At 35.8% G+C, this 18,468-nt stretch overlaps 1 protein-coding gene across 1 annotated transcript in view; it reads right to left on the bottom strand.

Moving 5' to 3' along the window:
- The window catches only part of LOC150076452 (H(+)/Cl(-) exchange transporter 7-like), a 301,080-nt gene extending 285,893 nt beyond the window's left edge, over positions 1-15,187 (bottom strand). The window contains exons 1-3 of the mRNA XM_090387362.1: positions 14,943-15,187; positions 14,586-14,720; positions 2,781-2,846 (exon numbers count right to left, since the gene is read on the bottom strand). Coding sequence (XP_090243488.1) covers positions 2,781-2,846; positions 14,586-14,720; positions 14,943-15,089 — 348 coding nt within the window. The 5' untranslated portion in view covers positions 15,090-15,187. The remainder of the gene's footprint in view (positions 1-2,780; positions 2,847-14,585; positions 14,721-14,942) is intronic.
- Between the last annotated feature and the right edge of the window lie 3,281 nt (positions 15,188-18,468).

The following is an 18,468-nucleotide window of genomic DNA, read 5'->3' as shown; positions in this document are numbered from 1 at the left end:
TACCGGAAAGCTGAGTTCTACCGATCTTTTGCCGTCCAATCACAATTCCAGCTGGATTGGGGTCCACCCCTGTCGCATTGACCTCGATCGCATAGTATGCTCAAATTAATATTGATTGAGATCAGTACCATATGGTACGGAGAGAATCGCTTGAATTTTAGCCGGGCAGTCAGTTAAATTCACATGCACCCATTCAATAGATCCCGGGGAGAACATTGATGTGACCATATGAACAATCAGGCATGTCTCACTGTAGGGTCGAGAAATAATGCTCATATTCTGTAAAAACATTACAACAGTAGTGATCATCAGTCTCTGACTGTGTAGTGGAAACTCAGGCTGTATCCAGTATAAGATAATTGGGTGGACAGAGCACTACGAGATCATGGTTTTTATCAATGGCGAAATAGGTAGCTCTTTATTATTATTTTTTAAAATCTTATGCTTAGCGTAAAACTATCAGGGACATCATTGTAAAAGCAGTTTGTAGACATAGCCAGTGAACAATTAAGTTACAAATAATCAAACTGCCTAAATTTGGCAAATTTCCTAACCTTATGCTAAAACTGACAAAAGAACATATTTGAACAGATTCAGAAGATGAAAGAAAAAAATAAGTACAAATAAAATTAATCTGTTTCACCAACAAATCTATTATACAATATCAAAACCATCCTTGAATATGTGTTTGTTCAGGAATGTTGGCTACGTGTTTTGCACCTAAAAACATAAATCATATATCATTTAAAAAATCCTAATCAGAAAATGAGTTTATGATATTAATTAGAATTTAATGAGTTAATTTTTAAATATGAAATTAAACAATTGAGGCATTTTCACAAATGGCTAGGTGATATTGTAAATCAGGATATTATAAGTACAATGATAGATGAATCAGTAAAGTAATGAGGTTCACATGTTTTTATTACTGTGCGCATAGGCACCTCACCCCCTAACCCAATTATTTCATTATTCATTTGACAGAAAAATTAAATAGAGAGAGAGAGAGAGAGAGAGAGAGAGAGAGAGAGCGAGCGAGAGAGCCACACAATAAACAATTTTCACAATGAACAAATTCATTATTACTGTTTAGTCAGGGAACTATGACGAGATAAAACCAGCTAATATTGAAATAGATAACAAAGTAGCATTTCTTCTTTTAATAAATGGAAGACTAACCTTGTTGCAATGGCTTATTTTTAAAAAAGTGTAATACCATGGCAAATTGTGGTAGTGCACAGTTTATAAGCAATATAAACCACTGCATTTACTAAGTAATATAAACCCTTGCCATTCACAAAATCAACAGTGATAAAGTTTCATTTTTTTAGCCTTTTCACTTACAGTTATCCCCTACTACAGTGCTGTTTACTTGTAACTTGTTTGCTATAGTGCTTTGTACATTTTGATATCCCCCCCCCAAGTTGTACCCCAGGAATAAGGCTATTCACCTCAAACATCTTGGAAGGAGTTTCTCATTAGCAAGTGTTTGAATGGCTGAGAGACTCTGTCAAAAAAAAATAAAAAAATTCTTTAATGCTCTTCACAATTAAATTTTCCAATCAACTGAAATTCACACTTGCCTACAAAAGGCATGTTCTTTGATTTAAACTGACACTGTAATTAACAAGACAATTTTTTTTTTTTTTTTGTTAGTTGTTGGCGCATCGGCTTCTGTGGCCATATTGCACCTCCCAAGGTTTTTGTATTTCTACTCTGATCCAAGCCTGAGGCGGGATTCGAATCCGCGAATCTTGTTGTAAACTGGAAATGCTAGAAAGCATTTCCAGTTTACAACAAGGTGAAATTTTGAAAGCCCAGTTATTGTCCCAAAAGTAATTTGTGACCAGAGTAATTTTCATTTTTGTGTTATTTTTCTGTAGCTGTTTGTAGAGGCATAAGTTTCCTGTGCCTATAGCTGTAAAGCATGGAAGTGTTTTACAGCTGTGCAAGAAAATGCACCTTTTCTTGCAAATTACAAAAATATAAACTTTATACATGCCACACTTCACTTACACTTTATATGGCCTGACTGTGTTAGGGAGTGACCACTTGGTAGTTCTAATTAACTGAATTTTATTGAAGTGTTGTTTAAAAAACTTTTTTTTAGGAACTGTTATTTCCTGACAGGTAATTGCCTTTAGTGGCATCTGTGCAGTAGTAATGCTCAGAAATTCTGTTTTGAATTGAGTTTCCAGTTAGTTCTGGCTTATGTACTGTTTATGTGCAATTTGTGTCCACGTGATTGATTGATTGTTTTTTTTTTTTTTTTTTTAATGGCCTCAAAGAGATCAAGTGAATCAGCTAGTACAAATAACATGAAAAAGGTGAGAAAGGCAATCAGCGTAAAACTTGCCATTGCAAATTAATAGGTCTTCTGCAAAGACTGAATTTGGGAGAGTATTTAGTGGTTTTGAGAAATCTGAAAATGATCAATATCACAAACTGTTATTATTATTATCATGTTTCCATAATATTATGGCAAGCTTTCTTGAATATACTGTACACTTTATTGAATAACTTATGAATTTAAAATTTATATTTAAAGGTTTAAATATTTCTCTACATAATATTGTTATATTGAAATGGTGGCTTAAAATCAGCTGAAAACACAGGTCATGTCAACCAATTAAGATTATTTACATTTCTTATGGATAAATCTCCTCATCTTAATATGGAGTCAGCTGTTTTTATGGTCTCAATTAAGAGTGCTAAGTGGGGGATGCTTTGCACATGACAATTAATTGCTTTTTATAAGATAACATATTTTAATTACTTACCGTGAATCCCTTTTTTCTCTGTTCTTCAAGAAATACAGTATTTTCACAGATGTCATAGTCCAAACTCTACATAAAAGATAGACAACATTTAAACTATAAGGCAGCCAAAAGAAAAAAATATACAATTTATTAAACAAATTCAACAAAATAATTCTTTGCTTGTAATGAAAGTAGCATAACATTTTTCTATATACAGTGTAATAAAAATTTACAGAAGTACAGATCCATCATTGTTAGCAAAACCTTAAAATTTGAAAGCTTTTATAATGTCAACTATTCATGATTCGGAATGTCTTACATTTTCATGACAAAAATCCATATCCATACTATAACTAAGATATGATGCGCCTTGTAAGAGATCAGTATATTGGATATTGCAATCTGCCATGATCAATTATGGGATAAAATTTATTCTGAATTGAAAATTTCAATTTTCTAAGAACCACTTGAACATATATATTATCATTAGGTGAACAAATAGGAAGAAAAATGCCAAAGTCTAATTGAAAAGTCTAATTTCCATTAATACAAAAGGAGTGCTGAAATAGCAATTTTAGTATAATGTGAAGCATCAAAATAATCAATCTTTATTATGTGAAGATGTCCCTACATAATGACTTTTCAAGACAGGATATATGATTTGACACAGAAAAAAAAAAATTCTATTATAAACATGAACATGAAATTCTATTATGAACATAAAAAGATGTTCCTACTGCTTGAGAATAGGTAAATTTTACCTAGCAGTAGTAATGTGTACTCTCACAGGCCCTGTGGAAAAAAAAAAATTATTGCTCACAAGTCAGTGCTTTGGAATTGTGATTGTTGTTCTTTGTACCTATTTAACAGTATAAGTAGTTCCTGACTTTATGAGTTAATTTGTTCCTAGTGTGCACTCATAAAGCGAAACCTCATAAAGTGGGAATTTATTTCTGATAGACGCAAGGTTAAAAACAGGGGTTATGTTCTCAACAATGAAATTAGTTAGCTAATTAGTTTATGTTTAAACAATGATTGATTTATCCAAAGAAATGAAAACGTAGCCTGTAAAATCAAGCAAATTGTAATAATAAATTATCAATGACTTACAAATGTTAAAGAATGTTTATTCTTCATCATCATCAACTAAATGCACACTCGTTGATCACTCATTATTGGCTCAACACTCGTTGGTTTGTTGCACAAGGAGGAGACTTCTTCAGAAATGCTTCAAGAGGCATTTGTTTCCAAGATAATCTTCTCTTTTCTTTATAAATTTCACAATAGCATGCATAAGCATTTTTTTAACGGCCGGCATGCACAAATTGCAACTAACATGGTTTGCGCAGAGTATCAAGTTTATGAAGCTTAATAAAATGGAATGAAGAGAAGAGTCTGAAAATGTATTATGTTTTTTATATGATTGAAGATTTCAGTGAAGGGGAACACATTTCACCATAATAACGTAAAAAACCACACAATTCAATCGTTTTTCACAAGTGCAATAACATCAAGTTTACTACCCATTTATAATTGCTTGCACTAACAGAAAAATCCAATAAACAAGATAAAGTGCAAATTGTTTTATGGCCATGACCTCCAGAAATGTGCTTTAGAAAAACATCACAAAGTCGTTCAAAACTGATTCTTATAACAGGACATATGATAACAATGAAAGTGTAGTGCAATTTAATGATTTCAATTGGTAACTAATACAGTTTACATTATAAAATGGCCTTTTAGAGAGATAAATAGCTTAGTTATATAGCAAAAATTTTCAACTTCCAAGGTCTTAGAATGAATTACCAAAAAACAATGTGTTATTGGGTTTACAATATGATATTTTCAAGATATGATGGTGTCTCTCAAACGGATTAATATCGTAAAGCGGGATACACTGTATTGTTTAGCTATGCATGTGGTTTGAAATGCTGTATTTATGAATGTTTAACATTAATTTTTTTGGAATTAATGTTCATATTTTCGTTTGTTGATACTTGAAAAAAAAGAAACTCGTAAATTCGGGAACTGCCTGTAAATGTAAACTTGTATATGCTGCTCTGTTTGTTTGTTTACATTGTTCTTCAACTGAGGAGGCCTAAGATGGTACCCACTATCATTTGTATTACTCTACTGTGTCAAAATCAAGTATAGTTCATTATTTGGAATAGGACCAAGGTATGTCTGCCAGTAGCAAAAGTTGATAATGTTGTACAGTAGATATCACCTTTTAAGGGTGCAAATGTGATACTGTTGTACACATGGGAACTAATAACATTAAGAGTAGGAGATCTGCGGAATTATTTAGCAAGTACAGGTCAATGTTGAAAAAAAGTTGCGAGTAGGGGTTAAATTTGAAAGTGTCTGCAATTCTGCCCAGACACGATAGGAGGGAATACATGATGAGAGCCTTATCATTCAATTCAGCCCTTGAGAGACTGTGCAAGGCTCACAGGGTAGAATTTTTCACAGCATGGTCTGTGCTTGTTAACAGGAGAGACTGCTTCTACAAGGATCGGATACACTTAAATAGAAAGGGTGCAAGAATAATTTCTGATGGTTTCGAGGCAGTGTTAGGTGGGTCATAAAACTGCTAGCCTTGGAAGAGACACAGACAATAGATTAACCCATTAGTGCCTGGCATACTCGTATGGGAACGCCAATTCCTAATTCAAAATGTTATTATTATTTTGAATCTGTCGCAATTCCATGAAATATTTCTCTAAATTGTTTATCTATAAATGTCAGGAAATGATTCATATACTGCCGTCAGTGCCAGATGTCATCAGTACCAATCTTGTAACCATTGCAAGAGGCCGATTTATTTTTCTAACGACTCACGGAAGTTATAAATTTTTTTTTTAATAGTGTTTTTTTTAAATTGTCTTTGTTTTACAATCAAATTTAGAGACACAATATATGCTGTAAGTAAGAACAAAATTTCATTTATTATATTTTTTCTAATTCTTTTTTTTGTTTATATCTTACCATCCTCAAATGGGGACGTTTTGTTTATAGTGAATCATAAACTAGATGATAACAGAACCGAAGATTTTTTACGGCAAGGAGAAATATACCAGACTTGAGGAAGCTATTGAGGATGTTGCAAATCAAGAATCTAATAATAATGAGGTTTTTAAAATTTGCACATTACCTCCAAATTTTGACGAGTTGGCAGGTTGTGAAGAGTTCAGTGAAGATGTTTTACAGGACCTTAATTAATTTCCAAAAGAAATTCCTGGTTCTATCGAAATTTCATTTAAAAATACCAATGAAGAAGATGTTTTACCCCTGGAAGAAGATGATGTTCCAAAAAATAAAAGTAGTAGTGATTCAATAGTATATCTTGATTTCAAAAAAGCAAAATGGCTGAAGGGACATCCAGAATATGCACCTTTTGGAACAAATGAACTTTGTCTTACAAGTAAGTTATATACTGTGAAAAATAACTTAAAAGATTTATCCCCACCCAAAATATTCGAAAAATTTTTTAGTGATGAAATCGTAGACTATATATGCGTTCGACAAAAAAAAAAAAAAATCATGAATTTACTATCATCAACAAAGAAATGAGAAGCTTTATTGCAATACTGCTTTTGACAAGATATCACAACCTTCCTCAAGAAAGAATGTATTGGTCGCTGGCCAAGGACTTGGGTCTATCATGCATTTATAATGCCATGTCAAGAGATCGACATCTAGAAATAAAGAGATTTGCACATCTGGCCAATAATGATGAAATTGAAATTGTCAAGATAGAATGTACAAAGTTAGGCCAATAATGAATATGCTCATAAAACAATTTTGCCAGTGGGGTTTTTTTCACGAGGATCTGTTAATGGTGAAGTATTTTGGACATAATCCAGTCAAACAATTTATCAAGGGGAAACCAGTGAAGTTCAGTTATAAAATTTGGATGGTAAGTAGTTCTGGGTATTGCTATGCTTTTGAGTCTATTGTGAAAAACAAACTAAAGAAACCAAAAATGTGACGAGTATACCTGTAGGTGCAAGAGTGGTTATTGATTTAATGGAATATGTGCCAGATCCATCAAACCAAATAGCTTTCTTTGACAATTATTTTACAACATATTCATTGATGATATTTTTAAAAAAGAAGAAAATAAGAGCTACAGGAACTGTGAGGGATAATCAAGTTCAACACTATTATGGCAGCTAAAGAAATAAAAAAAATGGAAAGAGGTACTTATGTCATCAATTGCATATTATGTATAAAATGGAAAGTTAACAACATATGTTCTATTTTTACCAATTATGATTTTGTTGAACCATTACAATACATAAAATGTTGGTCAAAAACTGCAAAAGCTAAGGTCAATATAGAACAACCTGCATCATTTGCATCATACAATAGTGAAATGGGTAGCATAGATACCCATGACCAATGTATATCTTTGTACAGGATAGTGATAAGAGGCAAGAAATGGTGGTGGGTTCTGTTTAGATACATGTTAGATATGCATGGAAGTTGCACCAAATAACAGCGGAGATAAAAATGAATCAATTAGATTTTCGTCGAAACATCGTACAAAGTTATTTGAAAGATGCTGCATCAACAAGAAGCAATAAAAAGCGAAAAGCTGGAAGTTCCATGAAAATTAGTGAAGGCCATCACTTTTTTTTTTTTTTTTGGTAGTTGTTGGCACATCGGCTTCTGTGGCCATAATGCACCTCCCAAAGTTTTTGCAGTACTTTGATCCAAGCCTGAGGCAGGATTTGAACCCGCAACCTTTGGGTTGCCAGGCAGGCACTTTACCCACCCGGCTAGCCCGGTCGGTGGCCATCACTTTCCAGAAAAACTAGATAGACAATTAAAACGTGTTTGTCATATGAAAGCTAGATGGTTAGGTAACAATTGTCAGAAAACAATGTGCATTGAGAAAGGCTGCTTCAAAAAATACCACTTATCTGCCTAACGGCCCATTTGAAGCTGTTTTTCTAAAAAAATAAATATTTTTTCTTTGAAATTTTGGTATTGTTTGTTTCCTTGACTTATAATCTCACCATAATATTGAGCAAAATGAGTTTTGATAAGTAGTTTTTTCATAGGCGTTAATACGTTAAGAGCAGCAACAAGCAGAGGTGAAAGTGATTCTTCCATTGCTTCTATTAAAATGAGCAGCAGCAGCCTGGGAAGCAAGGTGCTAGGGATTTCTAGAATTGCTGGGAGTCATCATCGAACAAGTAAATAGATGGGCTGTGTTAAGGTAATTTAGGGGTAAGAATAGATGCATGTATACTTGCATGTACACCAATGCTAGGAAAATAGCAAATAAGTCTGATGAATTTGAAGTGCTGGTCAAGATATCAAAGCCGGATATTGTTGGGATATCAGAGACGTGGCGCAACACAAATACAAGGAATGTAGAATTTAAATCTGGGGAGAACAACGTGTACAGACAGGATAGGAAGGAGCCGGGGCTATGTTTGTAGTTAAGAAACATATAAAATCTAAGCCAGTGCATCCAGTTGACATAGGTGGCCAGTGCAATGTTGAGTCAGTTAGTTTGGTGTGACATGAGCACTGAGAAAGCAAAAATGAGGGCAGGAGTGTGTTATAGGCCAAATGACTGATGAATACAACAAACAACAAATAGAGTGGGCCAGTAAATCAGAATGTCTTATAATGGGGATTTTAAACTTGTCAGATATTAACTGGAACTTGTGGATTGGTCACTCACACACTAGCAAGACTTTGTGGATTTATAGGATGACTCTTTTCTACAGCAGCATGTGTGAGAGGCAACCAGAGAGAGTAATATGCTTGATCTAATTATTAGTAGTGATTTTTCACGCACTAACAATCTGCAGATAAAGGAACCAGTAGGTTGGGGTAATCACAGTGCGTTGACGTAGGATTTACTTAAAGATGTAAGTACAGTGGATTCCGGTTAATCGAGGCAGCCGTTTATTTGGGGCAAATCTTAAAAAACAGAAACCAATCGAGAAAATAGCCAGGGTTTACTTCGCTTAATAGGGACAGCATGCCGTTTAATCGGGGCAGGAGACTGCAGCACTGGAGATTACCCTACGATCGTCTCTGATGGTACCACGTGGTTCAGTCGAAATTCTGGAGGTCACAACCTCCAGAATTTCGACTGAAATTCTGGAGGTTGTGACCTCCAGAACAATAAAAACAATTAGCAGTCACCTGTTTATTTGACTTTTCTGTTAGTGAAATCTATCATAAACAGACAGTAAACTCGATCTTACTGAATTTGCGATAATACCGACAGCTGGAATTCTGTGGGTTATTATGGTGAAATGTATTTACACTTCCATGAAATCTTCAATCATATTAAAAAAATTAATTTTCAGCTCTTCTATTCATTCCTATTTTTAATAGCTTTGTAACTCGTTACTCCATTCTCACTTGTGTGTATTGTGTTACTTGCAATTTGTGTGTGCCGTGTTCTTTGTTATTGATTGCTTATCTTTTTACTGTTTTAAATTTTAACCCCCCCACAAATGTCAACTAGTTCGTATGAACATATTACAGCACGTATTAATTATTCCGATTATCACGCATATTCTTCCGATTTTCACGTATCACTTAATTTTTTAATTGACAAGTAAGGTAATAAAGGGTAAATTTGTGCTTAATATATCTTTGCTTTTATAGCCTGTGGATAATATTCCTCCTATTTTCGCTAATTAGAATCACTTTTAATAGAATTAAAATTCAATTCACAAACGTGATCACAATGACCGGCGCTTACTGCACATCATATAGTGAATGGTACTTTACTATGTTGAGTTCGTCGTAACGTGATTTGATTGTACAGTGAACCAATTGTAAAGGGGAGGGTACATTGTATTTTTAACTATTTATGTAAAACTTCGGATAATTTGGGCAGCCGCTTAATCAGGCCAAAATGCACTATTCCCGATATGTCCAAAATAACCGGAATGGACTGTACTATCAGGGGTAAAGGGAAGGGTTTTGCTTTCGTAAAAATGACTATGGTGGTCTCAGACAGTTTTTAAATTGTATACAGTCAGTCCTCGTATAACACGTGTTTACACTACACGAATTCGATCATACACGATTTATAAATAGGGGAACGATATCTTATATAACATGAACTGAATTCGCTTATGCACGATTCGCCTTTGTGTTTACAAGAAATGGCAGTCGAACATGGAATCGCCCCAACTGAACGCAACACGACAGGAACGAAGAGAAGATTCTGAAAATGTATTTATATTTTTTATATCAGTGAAGGGGAAACACATTTCACCATAATAACGTAAAAATCAATGCAATTCCAGCTATCGGTATAATTGCAAATGCAATTAGATCGAGTTTACTACCAGTTTATAACAGATTCCACTAGCAGAAATGCAACTGGAAATTGTTTTTATTGTTTTAGGGTAGTAACCCCTAGAAATGCTTTAGTAAAATGTGAGTTGTTAATAGTGTATCTCTGCCTTTACGCTGCTGTTTATTCAGTTGCTACACGCGCGCACAGCTTTGTTTATGTGTATCAAGCGTGCCTCCTCGTTTTGTAATTGTGCTTTATTCCCTAAAGATGAGTAATACACTTAAAAGGTGTGAAAAGGAAGGGTCCTGGTGAAGACACTACAGATTCAGAGAGAAAAAGAAAAGCAATATCGATAAACAGAGGCGGACTGGGTCAAAAGTTCTTACCCGGGAAAATTTATAGTGGCCTCATACTATGGTTTATGGCCAAAATCACACCGGCCTCCGGCCCACTGGGGTTTCCCCGGTAAGGCTTATGACCAGTCTGCCTCTGTCGATAGAGAAAAAATATGAAATTGTGAAGCGGTTTGAGCGAAATAAAGACCATGCGATATCGCACATGCTACAGACCTAAATGAGGCGACGCCGAGAATTACAAAGAATGCAGAGAAAATAAAAACAACTTTCATAGCAGGAACAGCTCAAAGTGTAATTAAAAACCATTAGATTAAGACACAAAGAATTGGAAGAGATGGAACGGCTGTCATCTGTTTGGATAGAAAATCAAACAAAAAACAAATTTTCTTATGATAGAAGCAAAAGCATTAGCAATATTTTATTACGTAATAGTCGTAATAAAATACGTATTTTATTTGTAAAAAATACTTAAGTATTTTATTATTTTATTTTTTATTATTTATTATAATAAAATATAATATAATAATAATAAAATATTATAAAAACTTATAATATTATTTTTTTATTACGTATTTTAATCGTTATAAAATACGTAAATATTTTATTACGATTATTTATTGTGTTTGGTAATGTTTTGGTTACCAATGTGTGTTCGGCACCTAACCCTATTTTTCCCATAGGGCCTGTTGTTTATATTGCACGATTTTGCATTGCACGAGGATTTCTAGGAACACAACTATCGTGCTATACGAGGACTGACTGTACTATAGTATCAACTGATGATGTTAACAACAGCAAATTCTAAATGGGAAGCATAAAGAAAGTAACCTTGGAAGCTACTAGGCTTTTCATACAAACTAAGAAATACTGTTCAAGATTTAGGCCTAAATAGATGTCAGATGAACTAATGAGACTCATGGCGGATAAGAAAAATGCATGGGATGCATATAAATGAATAAAGAACACAGAAGCTTATGGTAGATATAAACTAGTCTGTAATCAAGTCACAAAGGAAGTTACGCAGGCAAAGGCAGATTGGTCCACTTGATATTGATGTTCGACTGTTGATGATCCTGCTGAGGTAGCTGACGAACTGAACAATTACATTCATGTTCACATTCATCTACATACACAAGGAATTCTGTGGGGAAGTGGAGGACAGAAGCTTATTAAACTCTAACAGGGAGCTAAATGATTTTGTAATAACTGAGAGGAAAGCGAAGGAGAAATTGTTGAAGTTAAACATGAGAACGGCACCTGGAGTGGATGGGATCTATCAAGTTATATTAATATAACTTGATAGATCCCATCAAGGAGATGGCAGAGGAAGTGAGCAAACCCTTAGCCAAAATTATGCGAGCATTCTTATACTCAGGGGAGATCCCTATGGCTGAAGAAGCATGAATATATCCCCAATTCATAACGGGGGATCAAAGGGTGACACAAGTAATTACAGACCTGTTAGTTTAACTTCTGTTCCGGGGAAAATAATGGAGTCACTGGTTACAGAAGCATTGCAGGATCATCAAATAAGACGGCTATCATTAATAATTCAGACACAACATCGGTTTATTAAGGGGAAGTCTTGTGTGACCAATCTGATTGGATACTACGATGTGGTCACAAAGAAACTGGATGCAAAAGGCAGAGCATTTTATTAACTGTCTGACCAATCTGAATGGATACTATGATGTGGTCATAAAGAACTGGATGCAAAAAATAATTTTGAAATCATATACTTGGATTTCAGGAAAGCTTTTGATACTGTTGCACATGGAAGACAACTGTACAAACTGGAGCAGTATGGCATAAGGGCAAGTTGCTACAATGGATAAAAAGATGGTTGAATGGAAGAAAACAGAGACTGGGAATCTATGGACACTGCTCTTCACGGACTAATGTTATTAGTTCAGTCCTCAAGGTTTGGTGTTGTGCCCATTGTTGTTTCCTGTATTTATCAATGATATTAACGAAGGTATATTAGGCTTAATGTTGAAGTTTTCAGATAATACAAAGATTGGCAGGGATGTTAATGGCAGTAATGACAATGATACTGCAACAGGATCTAGAAAAGTTTGGCAGAGAAGTGCCAACTGAAGTTTAACATTGACAAATTTATAAAGTTTAAATTTATTCTTCAAGTTGTAATTTTTTTATCCCCTCTAGCTTGCACGCTGTACAAGGGGCGATTGTAAATAGCAATCAATTGAATAAATAAATAATAAATAAATACAAAGTATGACAATATGCAATAGGATCTAGAAAAGTTGGGCAGATGGGCAGGGAAGTGGCAATTGAAGTTTAACATCGATAAATGCAAAGTACTGCATATGGGTAGCAATAAGTGCAGAGTAACATACAGGTGCCTCCGTAGCCAGGTGGGAAGGAGCAGCAGTGCGTAATACACGCTTCTTGATTAGACCGGGGTTTGAGGCCGTCACCACCAAATACGGAGGATGTGGAAAGGTCAGGGAATGACCACCGCATATTCCCGGAGCAATATGGCCTTAGTTGCTAATGCTCCTAAAAAATTAACAAAAAAAAAAAAAAAAACAGTAACATACCAACTGTACAGTACTACATTCAGGGTAGGGGAGAATGAAAAAGACCTAGGGATAATTGTGCAGTCAGATATGAAGTTTTCTGAACAGTGCCAACAGGAGCCCAGAGTAGGTCATGGGGTCTTGTCAATGATATACAGGAATTTTGCAAGCAGGGATAAGAAGGTGATTATCCCTTCTTATAAGGCAATGGTCAAAGGTCACACCTTGAGTACTGGATACAGGTCTGGAAGCTTCATTTTAGGATAGAGTTGCTAGAATGATTACAGAGAAGGGCAACAATGGGGTGCACTTACCAAGAAAGGCTTAAGTTCTGCAAATTGCAGCATCTGGAGACTAGGCACCTACAAGGTGATCTGATTGAGGTGCATAAGGCCGTGAATGCCTTTAGGCAGCTGGTAGTCGATTGCTGGAACAAACTTCCATCTGTTATTGTTGAGGTTGATAGTTAAATAAATTGGAGTAGCTGGGCAGACTTTTGCAACGGATGGATGAAATGAAAAGTGTTTTTTTTTTTTTTTTTTTTTGGCTGATGCTGTATAAGTTTGCTTTCTTGCTTTCATATGCCTCTACTAATTTAATGGAACAGCATTCATTTTCACCATGTCTTCAATCAGAGCTGTAGGTAGCCAATCCCAAACAGTGGGCTTTCCTGTGAGTGATTCAAGTTTTCTCAGCACGCAAAACAAGCAAATTTCCCCATGAACACACTCTTCCATATAAACTAAGAGACTAGAGCAATATGGACTAAGATGCTGATGTTCTGTAAAACCAATAAAAATAATGACATTCAGATGTTGGTTTAAAACCTTGGGAGGTGCAATATGGCCACAGAAGCCGATGCGCCAATAACTACCAAATCAAAAAAAAAAAAAAAAAAAGATGTTGGTTCGGTGAACCAATATTTAGAGCAAAGTGTTTTTGTATCACAAAACATATAACACAAAAACATTTCCCCACAGTATCACACTTCAACAACTAGCTTACAGTGATGACACTTAGCATGACAAGCCTATTAATTCAAGCTGCTGTTACCATAACTATTCCTGTCATGGAACAACTGTGTCAGCATGGAACAACTGAAAGTGTGATTTATCAGTCTGAGGACTCTTCGAATTCCAGTTTTGGTGTTTTTGTAAGCTGCTTGTTTCTAGTTGACAAGAGCTAAAACATGGTAAAATTATCTGCTACTATAGCCAATCCAATATAGGGTTCTATGTGTTGTGCATTTGAGTATATTCCATTGCACACCACTGATATACTACTGTCTTTTGATCAGTTGTGATCATTCTGTCAGACTGTACGATTATTTTTTTCACCCTCCACTGGTGTCCCATGCTGTGACTATGGCAGGGCTAAAGTGTCTGTGATAATTACAATGGCTCACCTTTTTCCTATTGTTATGCTGTGTTAAAATTCACTGTGAGAGAGAGAGAGAGACCTTGTGGTATAAAATGATGAAAAATCAATTACTTTCAATTATTACAATCAATTATGGCCATCACTATGCTACACCACTGCAAACCTTAAATAATTTTTTGAGAAAAACTTATTATCATTATACAATTGTGTTATATTTTATATTACTATACTAAAGGGGTTCTTTGTTTATAACATTCCTTACTTCATATTTCTGAGACAATATCTTTTTGGTTCCTCTTTCCAGACTATTAATTTCATCCCTGCTACAGGAAAGCCACTGACATGTATATGATCTATCAAGTTGTGTAGACTGCTCATTTTCAGAACCAGCAGTGAACTGTAAAGGGTCAACATCAATGATTAATTACGCTACAATAATAAAAAAATAAACAAAAAAAAAAAAAAAAAAATATATATATATATATATACAGTGTATAAATTTTAATGAGGTGAGCCTAAACTGGCTGTTACTAATAAAAAAAAAAAAAAAAAAACAGTACACATTCAATTTTGATATTCCGTATTTTTAATGAAAGAGATTCTAACGTAGTATACCCACCATAACGCGTTCTGAGTTTTGACAAGCAGTACTATCAACACTCAAAAGCGGCGTATTTTCACTACTGGCATCATTTCCTATCTTTTGATTTTCTTCTTTACCGGAGACAGATTGGCTCGAATTTTTGTATCCATCATCGCCACTCATAGTGAATTGTAGGGTGTAATTAATAAAGTACAAACCACGCAAAAATTGAATAAAATATACAGCCTAATCGTCACATGGTACTTAACGCCAATGATTCAAACATGCCAACGGCATTACAACTAATCACGTGCCCCATCCGCTTGTTAAAAGTGAAGGTGCTTTACTAATATTTGGCCTAATAGGAAACTAAACAACAACAAAAATTAATCAGTAAATTTAATTTAATTAAGCACTGAATAATTATAAACCACTGTGAATTTATATTACAGCAATCAGAATAAATTTATGCAATATACAAGAAGCACCAACTAACAGTGCAAAAACCCGTCTATTAAAAATGTCGCTAGATGGACACATGAATCAAACTTTTAAAGTCCTCTTAAAGGATCACTTGCCGCCATCATTTTTGATTCGTTTATTATATTTAGAAAATTATAACTTTAATTCCATGCAGCATAAAATTCTAATACATTAATATTTAATAATGTTAAGATTAAAGATCATAATTTTAGTTAAATCTATAGTAACTAAACATTACAGTTTATATACGCATGCGCCCCACTAAGTAGCAAGTTGGTAATTCTGTTGTTATGTCTGGTTGGCACCACCTTGATAACACCAGACATAACAACCACCCTGTGTTTGTTGTTATTTGGTTTTTAGGAGCATTAGCAACTAAGGCCATATTGCTCCCGGAATATGCGGTGGTCATTCCCTGACCTTTCCACATCCTCCGTATTTGGTGGTGACGGGCTCGAACCCCAGTCTAATCAAGAAGAGTGTGCTACGCACTGCTGCTCCTTCCCACCTGGCTACGGAGGCGCCTCACCCTGTGTACTTAGTAGCAGTACCAGTCACGGAGTGGAATCCCCCAATCAGGGAGAAATAATATAATAATAATAATATACAGGACAAGCGAAGGTAGACAAGTGGTATACCCCACTGAACCTAAGAGAGGAGTCCCCCCCAACAAGGAGGCACACACGAAGATAGAAAGATGGGCAGAGAAGATATTCCATGGCAGACACTACAATGATCTCCATCAAGATCACATAGATAAAGTTGTTTCAAATGCATCGCTTACGAGCGGGACGCTCTTCTCCGAGACTGAAGGATTCATGCTCTCCATCCAAGACCAGGTAATCAACACCAGGAACTATAGAAAATACATCGCCAAGGAGTCCGCAGTGTTCGATGACACATGTTTACGATGCCACCTGGCCTCAGAAACGATCCAACACCTCAACGCGGGATGTAAGGTGATCACCCGACTGAGCACACTCATTGACACGATCAGGTACCCAGATAATACATTAGAAGCTAGCAAGGAAATACCAGTTGATCGAAGAAAGTGTACCGTACTACAAGTAAAAACCCCAGGCAGTGCTGATGGTAACCACGGTTACCATCAGCACTGATGACGATGGTAACCACTGTTGACCGGCGACAGCGCCTACAATCGGCACGAGAGAATCGAAACTGGACCTTGAGTGATTGGAAGAAGGTCGTCTGGTCCGATGAATTACGTTTCCTGTTGCACCATGTGGACGGCCGGGTACGTGTGCGTAGTTTACCTGGGGAAGTGATGGCGCCTGGATGCACTGTGTGGGAGGAAAACAAGCCGGTGGCGGCGATGTCATTCTTTGGGCGATGTTCTGCTGGGGAACACTTGGGTCTAGTCATTCATGTGCCAGGTACTCTGACGTCTATCGCCTATCTAAAGATCATTGCCTGGGTTCGAATCCCGTCGATGACGCGAGGAACTTCAATGATCTTTTTTCACTCTGTGGCTGAGTTAGTCGGTCTCAGGCACAGATAGCAAGGTTTTGTTTCCCCAAAAACTGGGATTTTTCGTCCAGAAAAACAGACAAATCGACCACAAAACACATGCAATTAACAGACATAAGCCACACAGCACGGCAGACGAATTTAATTATTCGGGTGGCATAGAAATAATAGTTTTAAATGAGAGTTACCTAAACATCATTGCTGACCAGATACACCCTTTCAAGGCAACGGTCTTCCCCTCTGGCGGTGCCGTCTTTCAGCAGGATAATGCGCCATGGCACAGCTCTCGGATTGTTCGAGACTGGTTCGAGGAACACAAAGAAATCTTCCAAATATTGCCCTGGCCTCCAAATTCTCCAGACATCAATCCCATCGGGCATCTGTGGTGTGTATTGGAACAGCAGCTCCCATTTGTGGCGTCTCAACCACGGACCTTACAGGAGTTAAAGGATCTGCTGGTTACGTGTTAGTACCAGATACCATAAGACATTTAGAAATCTTGTAGCGTCCATGCCTCGCCGGGAAAGGGGCTGTTTTGGCTGCACGTGGAGGACCAACGTCATATTAGGTAGACAGTTATAATGTTTCGGCTCATCGGTGTATACTGTCATCGTATACACTGTTCGACAAAATTAATAGAACAAAGTAATTTTCATGAATATTTTATTGTAAATAGGATTGCCAAAACGAATATTTGATATAATAGGCATCCTGGCATGCACATTCTGAGTATACAAAAGAAATTGTCTTTCAAATTGAGGAAAGACAGTTGTAAAATAGATGTGTGGAAGTTTGCCTTTAGCCAGTCGGTAGTTGATTGCTGGAAGAGACTTCCATCTGTTGTGGAAGTTGATAACTGAAATAAATTTAAGACTGAACTAGACAAACATTTGGAGTGACCGGATATAAGCTTGCTTTCTTGAATCATATGCCTCAACTAATGCTAAAATGGATCTATTACCTTACAGAACGACAGCCATCGTGCGTAGCACAGTTGGTAGGATTATCATCCTCTGCACACTAGGTGGAACAGACCTGAGTTCGAGTTCCATCCATGACTGGAGGAATTTTTATGGGCTTATTTTACAACGTGGCTGAGGTAAGTCAGTCTCAGGAGCGGGTAGTATGATTCGTTTACATGGTTTAGAAAACAAACTATGATGTCTTCTAACTAAACCATGTTTTTTTGTCCAGAACATAAAATCAACTTGAGAAAACACGAAATTTACAGATGATTTACACGGAGCAATATGGCCTTAGTCGAATATGCTCCTGAAATCTTGAAAGAGTGTACAGTACCTGGTCATCCATGATGTTTAGGTAGAGTGTAGTAGTTTAGACATTATTTACTCTGGCAGGTCCTGCCACCTAGTTTCCTGAGATTTCAGCGACTAGGACCATAAAAAAATAAATAAATAAAAAAATAATAAAAAAAAAAAATAAAATAAATAATAAAATAAAATAAAAGATAATTAAAAAAATAAAATAAAATAAAAATAATAAAATAAAATAATAATAATAATAATAAAATAAAATAAAATAAAATAAAAAGGGTAAAACGCTATAATTGGTAGCCAAAAGTCGTTGTGCA

Source organism: Mastigoproctus giganteus, chromosome 13 (assembly GCF_048544385.1).
Source record: "Mastigoproctus giganteus isolate SK-2022 chromosome 13, ASM4854438v1, whole genome shotgun sequence".
In the NCBI taxonomy this organism is placed as follows: Eukaryota; Metazoa; Arthropoda; class Arachnida; order Uropygi; family Thelyphonidae; genus Mastigoproctus; species Mastigoproctus giganteus.
This window is presented reverse-complemented; position numbering and strand designations above follow the sequence as displayed.